Source organism: Clavelina lepadiformis, chromosome 2 (genome assembly GCF_947623445.1).
Source record: "Clavelina lepadiformis chromosome 2, kaClaLepa1.1, whole genome shotgun sequence".
Classification (NCBI taxonomy): domain Eukaryota; kingdom Metazoa; phylum Chordata; class Ascidiacea; order Aplousobranchia; family Clavelinidae; genus Clavelina; species Clavelina lepadiformis.
The window spans coordinates 25,494,297-25,509,218 of NC_135241.1; the positions used below are offsets into that span (position 1 = coordinate 25,494,297).

The 14,922-nt window shown below is 33.1% G+C and overlaps 1 protein-coding gene across 1 annotated transcript in view; it reads right to left on the reverse strand.

Annotated features, from left to right (window-relative positions):
* LOC143444999 (uncharacterized) overlaps positions 1-6,305 on the reverse strand; it is a 46,373-nt gene extending 40,068 nt beyond the window's left edge. Inside the window, exons 1-9 of the mRNA XM_076943790.1 lie at positions 5,977-6,305; positions 5,572-5,835; positions 4,937-5,036; positions 4,667-4,720; positions 3,893-4,242; positions 3,473-3,748; positions 2,788-2,904; positions 1,546-1,631; positions 323-539 (exon numbers count right to left, since the gene is read on the reverse strand). Of these exons, the coding sequence (XP_076799905.1) occupies positions 323-539; positions 1,546-1,631; positions 2,788-2,904; positions 3,473-3,748; positions 3,893-4,242; positions 4,667-4,720; positions 4,937-5,036; positions 5,572-5,835; positions 5,977-6,181 (1,669 nt within the window). The 5' untranslated portion in view covers positions 6,182-6,305. The remainder of the gene's footprint in view (positions 1-322; positions 540-1,545; positions 1,632-2,787; positions 2,905-3,472; positions 3,749-3,892; positions 4,243-4,666; positions 4,721-4,936; positions 5,037-5,571; positions 5,836-5,976) is intronic.
* Between the last annotated feature and the right edge of the window lie 8,617 nt (positions 6,306-14,922).

Below are 14,922 nucleotides of genomic sequence, written 5' to 3' on the forward strand. Positions count from 1 at the left end.
CAGAGATAAGAATTTGTAAACTTCTGCAAAAATTTTTTTAAAAATATTTTCCAAACAACATCGTAAATTTAAGATAGCCACAAACTACAGATGAAGATAAAATAAAATCAATACTGGATTATAAATATAAAAACCTAAGCTTCCAATATTGAGGTGTCAAACACCTAAAACTAAGATCTTTATTTCGTATATCATCGTATATTTAAGATACAAACTACAGATGGAGAAAAAAAGTGATATTAGAATATAAATATAAAACCTAAGCTCTCATTAAGTCAGTTTGAACAAAAATAATGAAACAAATGCAAGAAAATAAACCAACCTTTCTTCTGAGGTCCACTTCTCCATTTGTAAACACCATAACCAGTTCCACATAGAATGACCACCACAACACCAGCAATAATCCCAGCAATTGCACCAGTGGAGAGACCAATGTCAATGACAATGACAATGTCAAAGTATAAAACACTATTGGAGAATAAACTGCTACTTGAAGATTTCACAGTGAGATTGTATCTTCCAACATCTGAATTTTCTACCTGGAGAAATGTTATTGTTTAAATTGTGTCAATATCAATCACATGAACCATGACATGGAGTTAATGTTTGGTGTATGTCTAGATGATATTTTGTTTTCATGATAACATAATCTTGTGATAACTGTGAGCAACTGATGACCTGGAATTATTGTTTGGGGTAAATTGTGTCTCCACTGTAAAAGTCAGCTAATTTGGCCTCAAATATATCTAGCTGGACAAAAAATCAAAACAGCCGTCAAATGGTGGCAGCATGACCAAAAAAAGTAACTGCTATTTTATGGTGTTTAACATACATCGTCAAGTCGAGTATAATATCCGAGCTTCTTGAAAACTTTCCAATTATTAGTTTCTTGCATGTATGCACTGTTTACAGCTAATAGGTTATACTTGTGTAAAAGGTTATACCTAAATACATGTGTCAACAACAAGGGTTATAAACAGCAGCGACAACTAAGCCTGTAATTTACAAATTTCAGTACGGAATCCCTGCTCACAAAAATGAGCATAAAATCCGCAAAATTGACAAAAATTGCGAAGTGAGTATCACTTTTAGTAAAAACGATTGATTTCATTATTATCGGCAAATACAGTATTTTATAATGAATCGCTTGGGTTTCGATGGGCCAACACAAACGACCTTCAAACTTACAGACGTAAGCAATATGAATGCTATTGCTTCTTATTATGAAAAATATTTAAAAATTAGTAGATAATATATAAACTTGCCAGCATGGAACTTACTGAAACAAGTTATTGGCCTAAAACTTATAACCTTACAAACACATTCTGATAAGGTGAGACTGCATGTGGTTAGCTTATCTTTATGGTGTGGTTATGTTAGGAAGGAGAAGGCAAGAAAAGGATATGTGACGTAATGGATTTTGTTAACGTTTCGTAATGATGACCAGATGTGTGTGGATATTTTATACCAATACTGGTGTTCAAAAATTGTACTGGACTTGAATATAATTTAGACAACTTAGTGCAAAATAATTCAATTACTTACACTTTTGCGGTTGAATGTGAAAGTTTGTTCGCCTTGATCTCCAGTTGGTGTTATAGTCATTGAATCATCACTTGCCACTGTTTGTTCTAGTAAAAAAATTGCTGTAAATAATTCTATCAATACATGAAACAAATGTCAACAACGCACCAACCATGGGCTGAATTACTTACAAATGCATTAATATATGTCATTAATACATCATTTTTAAGGTTATGAAAACCTCAGTACCAACTGCCTCGCAAAGATAACTGTTGTATAGGTTTAAATATTATTACTTATGACAACTGCTGATTACAGTGGTAATAATCAGTAAATTTTATAGATCAATAAGTAGAGGTATATGGCAGGAAAATAGATTTCACTAATTGGCTACTTCCGCTTCAGCAAACAAAGAAATAGCATTAAACAATGAAGCAATTGCCCTTTAATGCATAGAAAAGTGCACATGTTTAAGTGAAGACAATTCCTAAATCCTCTACAAAAGTTGGGGACGTAAAATTAAAGTTTCTATTGTCCTGGTCATATTTTGTGTTGGCTTTACACCGTTCCTATTTTATAACACCCTGGGTGGAGTGAAGACTGAAGTAAAAAATGCGTTTGAAATGGGCTCGAAGTGGATGTGTTGGAAATTGGATCAATGCCATATCATCGCATATGATAATTTATTAATGCCATATGGCCATCGCGTTCTTGTTCGCTCTTATACATTTTTAAATCGGAAAATACGTAAATTCTTCCTGAGAATATACAAGTTAAAGTTCTAAACCGTGAACTGAAAAACTTAAAACTTTTGAAGTTCACCATTCAAATATAAATGTAAATGTTTATAAACTTAATGCTGTGCAACACAGGACACAGAGATACAAGTAGCAAAGGTAGATGTAAAACAGACAATGCTAATATTGTGGGTTGCCGGCAATTAAACGAACAATTATCGTATCCTCCAGTAGCAATGCTGGAGTCTGATAAATCGGTCAATAAATATTTATCTTATTTTAGAAATCGTAAGTCATAAATGTTTGTATTGGACTGCAAATAACTGAAGCAACTGGATGATCATGTGATTACAAAATTTAAATGATAAGCAACTACAAATTAAAATTTAAATCCTAATTTTGAATCTAATGTTATTTAATGCATGACATACCAAAAAGCACAAGATTAAGTATAACACTGCAAAAAAATCTATTTGAAATTAACACTTGCTAAAATATTAAAAAAATAACAAATAGCGTAACTTACCATCTTTGCTTAATGATACAAACTGGGAATTTGGATTTGAGAAAAACAAAACCGAGCAAATTTCAGTTTCATTCAAATTCCAATTACAAGTTGGAATCTCATCCTGTGTTGCAGCGTCTAGAAACATAACTTTCGTTATATAAGATTATTAAAAATGAAAAGTATAAGCCAAGTTAAATGTTCTAAGATTATTCTTAAATCGTTTTCAAAATCTATTGAATTTTTCACCAGCAACACATTAAAGTGCAGATTGATTTATTGTACAAAGTTTGAAATTTCTGCATAAATGGCTAAAACATGCATTCTTAAGAATTCTTTATTGCTACCTTTACACGCAGATTATTACAACCATGCAAATATGAACACTTTGATTGTTTAAACAGAAGTAACTAAGGCTTTTTACGAAGCAAGCAAGTAGCAAGTAAATCTACATTTTTTATTGAAAGCATAAAGAGTTGCAATATCAATAATAAATAAAAATCTCATAACAATACACAATTATAAAAAGATCAAATTCAACTTGTTTTGCTTTTAAATGCATAAAAACATTTGCAGTAATTGCAGTTGCATGAAATAATAATTGAAAGTGCATCAATTAACGATACATTATGATTATTATCATTATTATCGACAGAAAAGACATTTCACAAACATTTTAACACTTCATAAAACATATATAACTTACATATAACATTCAAGTAAATGGCTGCACTGAAGGTCCCGAATTGATCATTTGTGTGGCAGTCATAACCTCCAGTGTCAAAACGACTTACTGATGGAAATTGTATTGAAGACTGTGCTACAGCTGAGTTATTTGGTAACTTCAAGGTGTAGGTGGTGCTCAGTTCATTTTCGTATGGAACACTGCAAGAGATCATGATGCTTTCTCCAAGATAAGTTGTTGAGTTGATGCTGCCGTCATTTGTAATATTGCTGCCACTGAGATTGAAATGAACTTGTCCTGAAATTACAGCAGATGTTGTAGTGATTTGATGCTCTAACAGCAACATTTTTGCAAGAAAATAGAAATCTCCATTTGCTTCATATCTATTACATGCTTTGTTATATAAGTTACACCAACTTCATATTTCAAAAGTCAACTTACTCTCAACAGGAACCACATCAACAGTTTGCTCTGCACTTGATATATTGCCAGCTCTGTTACTAGCAGTACAAGTCACAGTGCTTGATGTATTGAGACCAACACTGATAAGACAACCACCATCTGAGGTGAGTGTTTGGCATCTTGAATCTGAACACAGTTGCCAGCTACAAGTTGCTGGTGGGTTTGCATCACTTGGAGTGCAATTCATTGTGAGTTGTTGATCTGATCTTAGCAGGTAGTTGCTTTCTGATGCTTTAATCACATCCTTGGATGTTTCTATCTTGTTAGCAATCGACTCTGAAATATCTGTTAACAATACGTAAGATTGTAATAGAAATGACACAAAAGATCTATTAAAATTAAATTAACAAAAAGCAAAAATTCAAACCAAGTAACACTGAAATAATTTTAAAACTATCACAGGCAAATGGTGGGACCAATATCAATAAGCATCATAAATATATCATAAACAGTTAAAGCATAATGTTTCTTGGTATTTAGAACTTATTTTTCAACAAAAATATTAATGGTGAACAATTATCACAACATGTTCCACCATAAAAATAGTAGAGCATCATATTTTCAGAGTGAACCACAAAGAACTGGTAAAAGTTATCATGCGTAAACGTTCTGCATAAAACCTTTGACAACTGCACATTTCGAGTTGAATTCCACTGGAAGTGCAAAAAAATATAACATCAAACAACAGCATTAAGTTCTGGGTGTGCCAAAGTCAAAAAGTTATTAATAGTTTTTAGGCTAATAAACGCATACATGCGACTTTGTGTGTATGGTTGCTGGGCTTCTATTTCTGTACAAGCAATGCTGCTAAATTATGGAAAATAAAGTGATGAAGCACACTTCATACCTATAAGAAGTACCAAATTAAACATGCAACTCAAGCCAAAGAGCTAAATGAAAAAAGAGATTTAAAAAAAAGAAAACCAAAACAGAGAACATTCTTTATACTGATTGCCTTGAACTAAAAAGGGAGTCATTGCATTAGCGAACAATAATATATAAAATGCTGCATGCAGAATAAACCTTAAGAAATGAATTACAACATTTTTAGTGAATCTGGATGCGCTATACAAGTTTACAGAATTAGTGTAAAATTGAACATGGCAACCCACATTGTGCAGAACTTACGGAAAAAATTGTATAGTCTCATTAAAAATAAATTGGATGATTAAAGAAACAAAACCGTAACAAAAAACGTCAGCTTAGTTGCTAAGGGCCTAGAAGTCAGTAAATAAAACATACATATTAAATGATTTCAGTGTTATTAATTATCATAGAATATTTTGTATGAAATAAAAATAATAACTTGTTTAATTAATTTTTTTACACAAAGTAATATTAATAATCTGAACATTGAATAATTACTTTAACAGTGGGTGGTAAAGCATAAATAAACATGGTTCAACTTTAATTGCAAAACACAAATAAACATACAAACAAATAAACACAAAACAGCACACATTGAGACACATATAGCCTATATGTAAGCAGCTATGTTTACTATACAGAATTATTGTAATAATGTGCTCATTTCATTGATGTTGGCAATTAAACCTCCAATGCAATGCCATGCAGATGTTTTACTCACAAAGAAAGAATTATGAAGTCAAGCAAAATAAATGGCAACCTACTGCATGTCACAGGAATTTCTCACTCACATAGAACAACAAGATATATTGATGCGCTGTAATTTCCAAAGCTATCCATGCTTGTGCACGAATAATTCCCAGTATCAGAAGGTTGCAATGTCAAGTCAAAGGACTGTTCACTGCCGATATTATTACTTTCATGAAAAAAGTAAAATAAGGTTTTTAGCTCATCACTGAAGTCAATGTTACATGAAAAAGTAACATTTTCGCCAGGATATGATGTCACATTGTTGTCAGTCACATTAGCACCATCCACATTGAAGTGAAGAATACCTGGATCAAATCTTCAGGTTAATGCTACTGCTGCATAATGAAGTGCAATTCTTACAGCAGTATTTAACTTTTGAAACCTACTGTATGCCTAATCCTGGTGAAATATACTACAATGTAACCAAAGCAAGAAAATGCACTCACGTTGTGCTGGAACCACAGTGATAGTTTGATTATTACTTGACCTGGAAACAGCTATATTTCCAGCAGTGCAAGAGACCAGACTTGATTGGTCAAGATCATAACTTATACTGCAACCACTGACTGAGCTGACTGTATTTGACCCAACCATATAAAGTGTAAAATTACAAGTTGGAGATGGATTTGCTTCACTATACATGCACTGCATGGTGAGATTTTCATCTGATCTTAAAAGATATCCATTCTCTGCAGGTATTGTGAAGTCAGTAAGCACTGTTTTGATGATAACTGTGTCAGGTACATCTAGTTAAAAAAAGATGAAATGGCAAAATTCCAAAATTTCAAAGACAAGTGAGCTAATCCAGAGTACAAGTACCAAGCCATTGCAATAACACAGGGATGATGTTTGGCTTCAATAACAAATTTTGTTTTGAACACCCTTTTTCCTGACTGAGTATAAAAAGAACCAACTGGATGCTACTCTCACCAAGCTATCATTGCATTGGAGATTACCAAGTGCAGTCGCAAATCCTGATTAAACATTATACAGAGAGAACCTCATGTAGCTTATACTTCAAGTTTGCATTTTCTCAAATCTTTTAGTTACTTATTCTCCAATTCTCGTTTCATTTGGTCCTACGTGTAACCAAATCAAAAAAACTGCCTAAAAGCAAATCTTCAATGTGCTACCTATGCAGAAATGACAAAGCAGGAAGAAATTACCCGTTAAAACCCAATTCTAGTTTCACAGTGATACCTAATGTTACATAGCAAGCATTAAAACAGTAAAAAATATATAAACCATATTACAAAGTGTGTCCAAAACACATCGGACTTATTCCCACCAAAGCAATGCTGCAGGAACTAAGTGTCACTGCTAGGAAGTCATTTGACCATTTCTATGGAAACTTGTTGACATCAACCTCACCTTCATGCTCTAGATTTAGAATTGTAATACACACTTGCCAGTTTTAAGTTGACCCCAGTTGCTACATCTTATGAAGATTTAACACCTTGGTGAAATTGAAGCTGAAGAAACTTAGAACCATAACTTTTGAAAACAAGTTTATGAAAACTGATGATAGGTTTATGGTTCAGAAACTAAATTTCCGTATTTCTAAATTTAAACTAAATTTCCGTAATTTCCGTAAAGTCTCTTCAACACAACCATTCAGCAGAATTTGGTCCAAAGTCCATGACAGTGAAAGGAAAGTTTAAACTGCTTTCGGCTGCTATGATACCGTTCATACATTTTAGTTTTCACCATGATTGTGGGAGAGGAAAATAACTTGTTTATTATAAAATATACCACACTCGACAATCAATAACTTTGTTTAACAATTACTGTAAGATTGATATCATCCAATTCTACTGCATGCCAAATTTTGTTGTATTATAACCTGACGATAAATTGCTTAACCTAATAGCAAGTCTTCAAAAATGAGCATGATGCGCAACAATGTAACTTGAGCCGTTGCACATAAAACAATTCCAATTAAAATCTGTATATTTTCACTCCGATGAAGAATTGAAGAATAGTCCAAAACATGTTAGTTATTTTGTTTTGTTAGTATACATATTTCTGCACTTATTGTGTTGATTGCAAAATTTTGGTGTAGTAATTGTAAGTGCACAATTGATAGTTGCAATTATGAATCACATTTACATATATGACAATTACACCCAGTCCTTATCTAACCTACCTGGTCGTGAATAGTACACTACCTGTTTCACATACATCTTTCCATGCAAACTAGGGATTGCATGACTTTTAGCTTTGCAGTAAGCACAAAACCAAGCTAAATTTCCAAAAAAAATTGGCAATGTGTTCCTGAGAAAATATTTCAAGCAATGGTAAAACCACTAGAAAAAGTGTGTTAACTACTAAGCGACAGCACATTATTCAAGTGATAGTTGTATCTATCGTATTAAACGAGGTAAAACATACAGTTTTTTGAAAAATATGCCTAATGTGGGTTATTCATTGGAACAAACTACATTTTTTTTGACAAGTGACTTGCTGTTGCCAACGCGAAATTTTAAATACCGTTCTACTGAAATATCACAGCACACAAAGGCAAGGCAGGGAAAACACTTTGTAAATAGTTAATTAACCTCTTTTGTAATCGCCCTTATTTGTGATAACCAACTTGTAAACTGTATGTTTTGGGAAACTATCAATTAGTTTCAAAATGAAGTAAAAATTCTTAGACTCAAAAGCTTCTGAATTCGCTAAGAGATCAATTTGCTTTAATGAGAAAATCCAGAAAGCTTTTTCGAATTCCAACATTCCTTTGCTCTTTTATTCACATTTCTGTAATTTTTATGCATCTCGTATTGTTTTTTGATCTAGGTTATGTTTCTAGGACAGCTTTACATTTTGCATCGCATTATCGGCAAAACATTGAAGTTGGCAATGCTCTTCTAATCACACTTAGTGAATTATGTTGCAAAAAAACATAGTCTGACTTAGCAATAATGAGCATCTGGGATGTTAGTTTACTTACAGCCTTCATCTTATGTTGAGATGTCTATATGTTAAAATTTAATGCGGAATAACATTACCTAGTATCAATGGCCATAGCTGTTTTTATATGCAGTTCTTTTTCATAGTTATTTTTTAACTTTTTCCAAATAATATTTTACACTTTCTAGTTGAAATTACCATAATATATATCATTATACACAAGTTTAATTAAATTATTATCAGACTTAATCACCTATTCATCAAAGACAATTAAACCCTGTGATGTTTAAATATAACTGCAAGCTTTGATAAATGCAGGTTTGCTAAGATATGGCTGTAAAAAAATAAGATGTTTTTAGTTTGCCCGTCAAAAAATGACAGAAAAAATCAATAAATTTTTGCAAATTTAGGCATTTGTCAAAAGCTGCAAGTGGCATGAAATTGGTTGCCAATATATAAAGCAAAAATGAGAGTCAAAACTATCTAAAAAAATTTATTATACAAACGTTTTGTTTAAATCTACAACCAGAATCAATGTAATGAAGAGCCAGGTATACAGTGAAGTTTATAATGTGACAGGGTAAAAAGAGGTAAAAAACGAATGTGATAACTGGCAAGAAGTAGATAAAGACAGTGTCAGGTGTTAAAAAGAAACAAAGGAAGCGACAGAACGTCTTTATTTAGCGATGGTTGAACATTATGAATGTGAGAACTTTCTTTTTTCTTCAGTTTCCGATCTTGACCAGACATTGATAAGATGTTCAGTTTAGCGAAACCAACTAAATGATTTGGATGATTGAAACTTTCTTGGCAATTTCAAATTTGTCGTTAGAGAATTTGTTGGGTTTGTCATAGCGGGGAAGTTTCTGCAGGTTTGTCTTATGTATTGTTTTATATTTGTTTGTCCTATATACCACATTATCGAGTCAAAATACCACACAGCAAACATGGCTCTTCAGTACATTGATAATTATGGTTGTAGATTTAATCGAAATGTTTGTGTAATAAAATGTTTTCCATATTATTGACTCTCATTTTTGCTCTAAGTATAAACTCCCTATAAAACTTTGCCCCTATGTTTGTCAATAATTCCATGTATGGGTTTAGAAGTGATAACTTCATACATATATTATTAACATGTATTATTAACCTATCAAGCTTCAGATTTGAAAACAAAAATTACCCATGACTGGCCATTAAATGTGACCTATACAAAACTACAAGAACACTGCACAACACCTACAAGGCATGATAAAACAAAACAATTTAACTTTTGTTGCCATACTCACATAAAACATCCAGTGCATATTCCAACGATCTTCCACTTGCAGGATAGAGATCAGTATAAGGAGTGACAGCCTGACATGAGACTATCTTGTTGTTGTCACTTCTTTGCGATGAAGACAATGTGAATGGCTCTCCCTTTGAAAGTAAAAACCAATCATTTTTTTTGAATAAATATAAATGCATTTAATCAACACAAACTTTGACCATTTTACCTGATTCATAGTGTTACGATTTTCTCCAACATAAAATTGAGAAGTATCTCCAACAGGAATGACATCATCGTAATTACAAGTCAGACTCAAATCATTTTCTTCAACCACAGTCAGTTTATCGCCATCAATTGAACTGCTTGCAAGTGTCACTGATGGTGCTGTTTGAAATGAAGAAATGGTATTTAGAAGAAAAAACATTTTGAAAAAGCATCCGTAAAGTAGGTTATGTAGAATAATAAAAAATCAAGCGCATACTAGGCTATAATATCAGGTTGGTGTGCCATTTTAACCTAGGTCAACTTAATCCAACCAATTTGACTGAAGCCTCTCAACTTTACTAAAGTCCACTTTACCGTGATTTAATCTAGTTGATTTCTAAATTTTATCTTTTTATCTCTTTTCTCATTGATTATTTCGAAAGTAGAAGGAATGATGTTAACCTTATCACAGCACATATGCCAATTACTTTTATGTTATATTGTGGCAAGAAACACAAGGATAAATAAAAGTCTGCAGATATGGTGTCACTGTGAATGACATCATGATACTGTTCTCATTACACCGGTCAACATAGTTTTTTTGTGCCGGAAATGTTTCTTCGCTTTAAGGACATGCTTGGGGCACTGCATCCGAAAACAAGGTAGTTTTTTCTCAATTTGCTCTTGTTTTTGAGGTATTTTAATGTTTTTGGATTAGAAATGGTGAAAAATGGTATAAATTGTCGATATGGATTTTTAAATATGTATCATGATGTACAGAACTCAAAGGGCTTTTTGATATGGTTTTGTTTCATTCCTGCATTATTATGTCCAAGCCATGAAACTTATGTTGCGATATCGCCACATGTAGGTCACATTCAGCCCACAAAACACTCATATTGTGGTCTAAAAGTCTTTGCTGTTGAGTCAAAGTGGCCCAGCAAAAGAAAGCTTGCCCACACCTGTTATACAGAGGCGCTACATACACCACAAAGATCCATGGAATGTTAATGAAAAGTAGCAATGAAAAACATGATATAATTAGTTCTTTATGAATGACAGCTTGTATGACTTTCTTCTGCAGTGGACATCAGGACAACCATGTTTCAGGCTCCGGCAGTAACTTCTCATCATGTGTTGGTCCCACCTTCCTCGGTAACTTTCTTCCATGATCCTTTATAATCTAGTGATGCTTCTAACCTTTCTCTTTGCAGATTAATCACATCACAGTCACAATCTTGGCAGTGATGCCAAGACATGACCAGGAATTCTTTCAGAGTACAACACTGATCACCTCACCGATGTCAAGTCAGGATACTCCCCTTTTTTCTTGTTACGATTGAAACCTGTTAACTTTACTATGCAACAACAACAGTCATTGTTGTGACTCTTTGGTTTTCTGTTATAACCTATTATAACATGTAGAATCTTTTCAATTCATATTTTGCTAATCTCAAGTTGCAAAACAAATGCTTTGGAAAATTTTACTGTGAAATATTTTTCTAAGAATTCTCAGGGGGTGTACACCTCCCTATCGCTTCTAAGTACAGTAGTTGATACGCAATAAAAAGCTTACGATCTACCAGACTAATAAATAGGAGCAAATTCTTTCACTGGTAAAAATAATTTTCATAAAAAATTGTTAAATACTAGCATCCACTGATTAAAGAGGTGTTTGCAAGATTTTGCCTTACGTAGACTTTTAAAACCTATTTAAACCAATCAGATGGCAGCTTGTTTGGAGCTGTTTTTTAGCTTGGAAATTACCTAGCAATTGGTGCATAAGCGTCATTGCCAAAATTATCCAGACAATGCGATTCTGAAAAAATTGCAGACAGTCCAAGGATAAAGATTATGATGCTGTACCAGAGAGAGATTCAGTTTTTCCAGAGTTTTTTCCTATAGTGCACACGCTACCTGCACTACAGGCAATGATGCCTATGAATTGAAGCATTCTAAAATTTTGAGTCCTTTGCAGAATTTAGATGAAAATTCAAATCAAAATGAGTGAAATGTATGTTGCTAGCCATAAAAATCCACATTCAGAATTTGTTCAATGCAATGTGGGCTTGAGATTTGTCAATGAAATCATATTCCTGTATAAAAGAGCCTCGGATATGGGTAGTTGACATGTAAAACTTTAGAAAACCCAATGCGGTGGTGTTCAAATAAAAGCATTTATGGTAACTTCACTGCTTAAGGAGATAACTAAGTGATTGGTTATTTTTTCGAGCCCATATGCCTCCTTAGTCTGTACTGTTATATGCAACACAATTGCTCGAAAAATAGTGTCAAACAGCTTGTTTCACCTGATCGAGAAAAGGTTTTTATCAGTTGTATTGCTTAATTTGCCTGTAGGAAGTGAATGTTGGTCAGATATTGAGCAAGTTTGAAACCTATGCTCAAAGTTTCTGTAACTAAACTGAAACAAAGCATACAGAAGAAAGCATGGGTTAAATTTTTGAAAAAATGTTTTGGTTTACAACCCTAATTTTAAAAACCTAGCATTGCCAATATCTAGAACACTTGATATGGATTGAGAACAATAGATTTTTTGTTGGTAATTAGATATAAATAATATTCAGTGTTTTTGCGTTAAATACAAAAATTAGATTGGGTGAGTGTTTTTTACCCAACCTACGAAGTTTGGCTCTAGTACTAAGTCCAATGATACAGTAGTGAATAATACATCATATGGTTATCAACACTGAAAAGCAATTCAAAGTCATCATAAAATCTGCAAAATATTATATTTCCTGTATTATTGGCATGGGTAAATATAATTGAAACGCAACAAAACAACATGCACATGTATAACAAGATAAAATTTAGGAATAACCTTATTTTACATACTTTAATCACAATTTCTATAATACAGTTTTCGATTTTATTAAATGGAAGATGTCCAAAACTCTCTTTTGGGTCTACTTATTTGTAAGAAATATTGTCTCATTGTTTTGTTTTTTTCTGTTACATAAAATAATTTTCCAGTTTCTTTTAAGGTCCCTAAGGCTGGTAAAATGCTTTTTTCAAGCAGATGACAACAGTATTAATTATAAAATTAACAAAAACAGCATTTCACTGCAATTAGATGCACAAAGATAGTTATTTTACCAACATTGCAATTCATTCTGATCATGAAACATTCAAGCAAATACTCACCCATCCAACATTGTAAATTATCCTGACCACTCCACTCGGCGTTCGCTAAGCATGTTGTGTCACTAGATGGCAGTGCAGTTCCATTTGAGTAAAACAAATCTCCTGTCGGGCAACTGAACATTCCACTGGCTTGGTATGTTTGAGATGATGACGTAATCATAACATCATAAGGAAGAGATGATGAACAATCTGGAATAATTTTAACTAATTCTTTACAATATCTAATACCCAATAATCCAATAACCAAATCAATCCAACCAACCAATCCAATAATAACAATACCCAATAATAATAATCTATAATCCAATATCTTATTAACTAATATCATCACAAAATCTTCTTCACAATTGAATATTTTTTTGCTTGTGGCCAAGCTAGTAAACCTTTCTGATGTCATGCCACGTATGTTCTGGGCATTGTGACATTGAAATTGTTGCATGACATATGTTTTCCACTCGGAAAACTTGGAAGTTGCAGCCGAGCCCAGAAAAAACTTTATGGTATCACAATGTTTATTCACAATTGTAAAGAAAACCTGTGCACGACTTAAACCCAGTGATGATTTAGCCGGCTTGAGACCCAGTTACCAAGCTAGCTTTTGTGCAAGTTCCAATTGTCACACATTTTTCATGTTATACAGTATGTTGCCTGAACTTGGAACTGTTCATCAGGATCACTGAAGAGGAACAAGCATCGTCATATTTGTTCATACCTTGCTTAAGGGCATTAGTATGACATTACAACAATGGATGATAGTGCCAATGAGAATTAAAACCTGGTTGCATTTTCAAGAGCCAGGCTCTGTATAACCACTCCGCTACAGAGCTAACTAAATTGCCTAAAACGAGGTAATTGGTTAAAACTGTGCTTTGTGAACATGTAGGCTAATGCAAGTGGTGACTATTGCTTATTGGCATTCCATAAGTGGTAGCCTACGCTGTATTATGTTTAAATTTGACTATGCTGTAGCTAGGCTATTTCACTTTTGAAGTAAATAGACTATAAAATAACATAACATAAAACACAAACAATAATTTGCTTTTCATAACAGTAGCTTTGTAAATCATCAAGTTTTTACAGTGGTAATGTAAGTTTTAGGGTTTTAAACTAATTTAAGGCCCATTGGTGATGTTTTATTTCACTGAATAACCTAGATATAATCGATTTCATTCACTGTAACAAAGTTTTTACCGTAGACATTAAGTATTTTTCTAGTACATTTTCATCTTTCTAGTACATTTTTTTATAATTTTTAAATTTAAGTCTATCAAGTTACAACATTTAGAAAAAAAAGAAACAGTGGATGATGAAGAAGCAACCACTTCAAGTTGGAGAAAGACGACGAGGCTGATTTGTAGTTGAGTGCATCACAACATGAACCCTCAACAGAATTTTGTTCTTGCATCCCAGATCACATTAGTACAAATGATACTTGGAGGTCCAAACATCAAAATACAATCCAGTAATTCCACAGATGTACAAGCAGTACTTAGCATTTTCCAGCTCCTTAAAGCAACAATTCACAGTCAGTGAGAAAAAGGTGTTAGGAGACGTGTTTCAAATACTTGACTTCCATCCATTTTGAAGGTATTTCTGAGAAAAATTGACATCAAGTTTGAATTCACTGCATATCTAGCTAAAGAAGCAGTTAAAGTAACATATAAACCTGTCACCACAAATTCTCTTAACAAAAGATGTTGCTGTTTTACACAGTGGCTGGAGAAAGGACATTAGTTTCACATGAGTCAAACATGACAAAACAGACACCAGATTACTACCTCACGCATCAGATGTAGCAAAACAAGGTTTAATTAAAGTGATGATTTGAACAGTTGACGCTGTT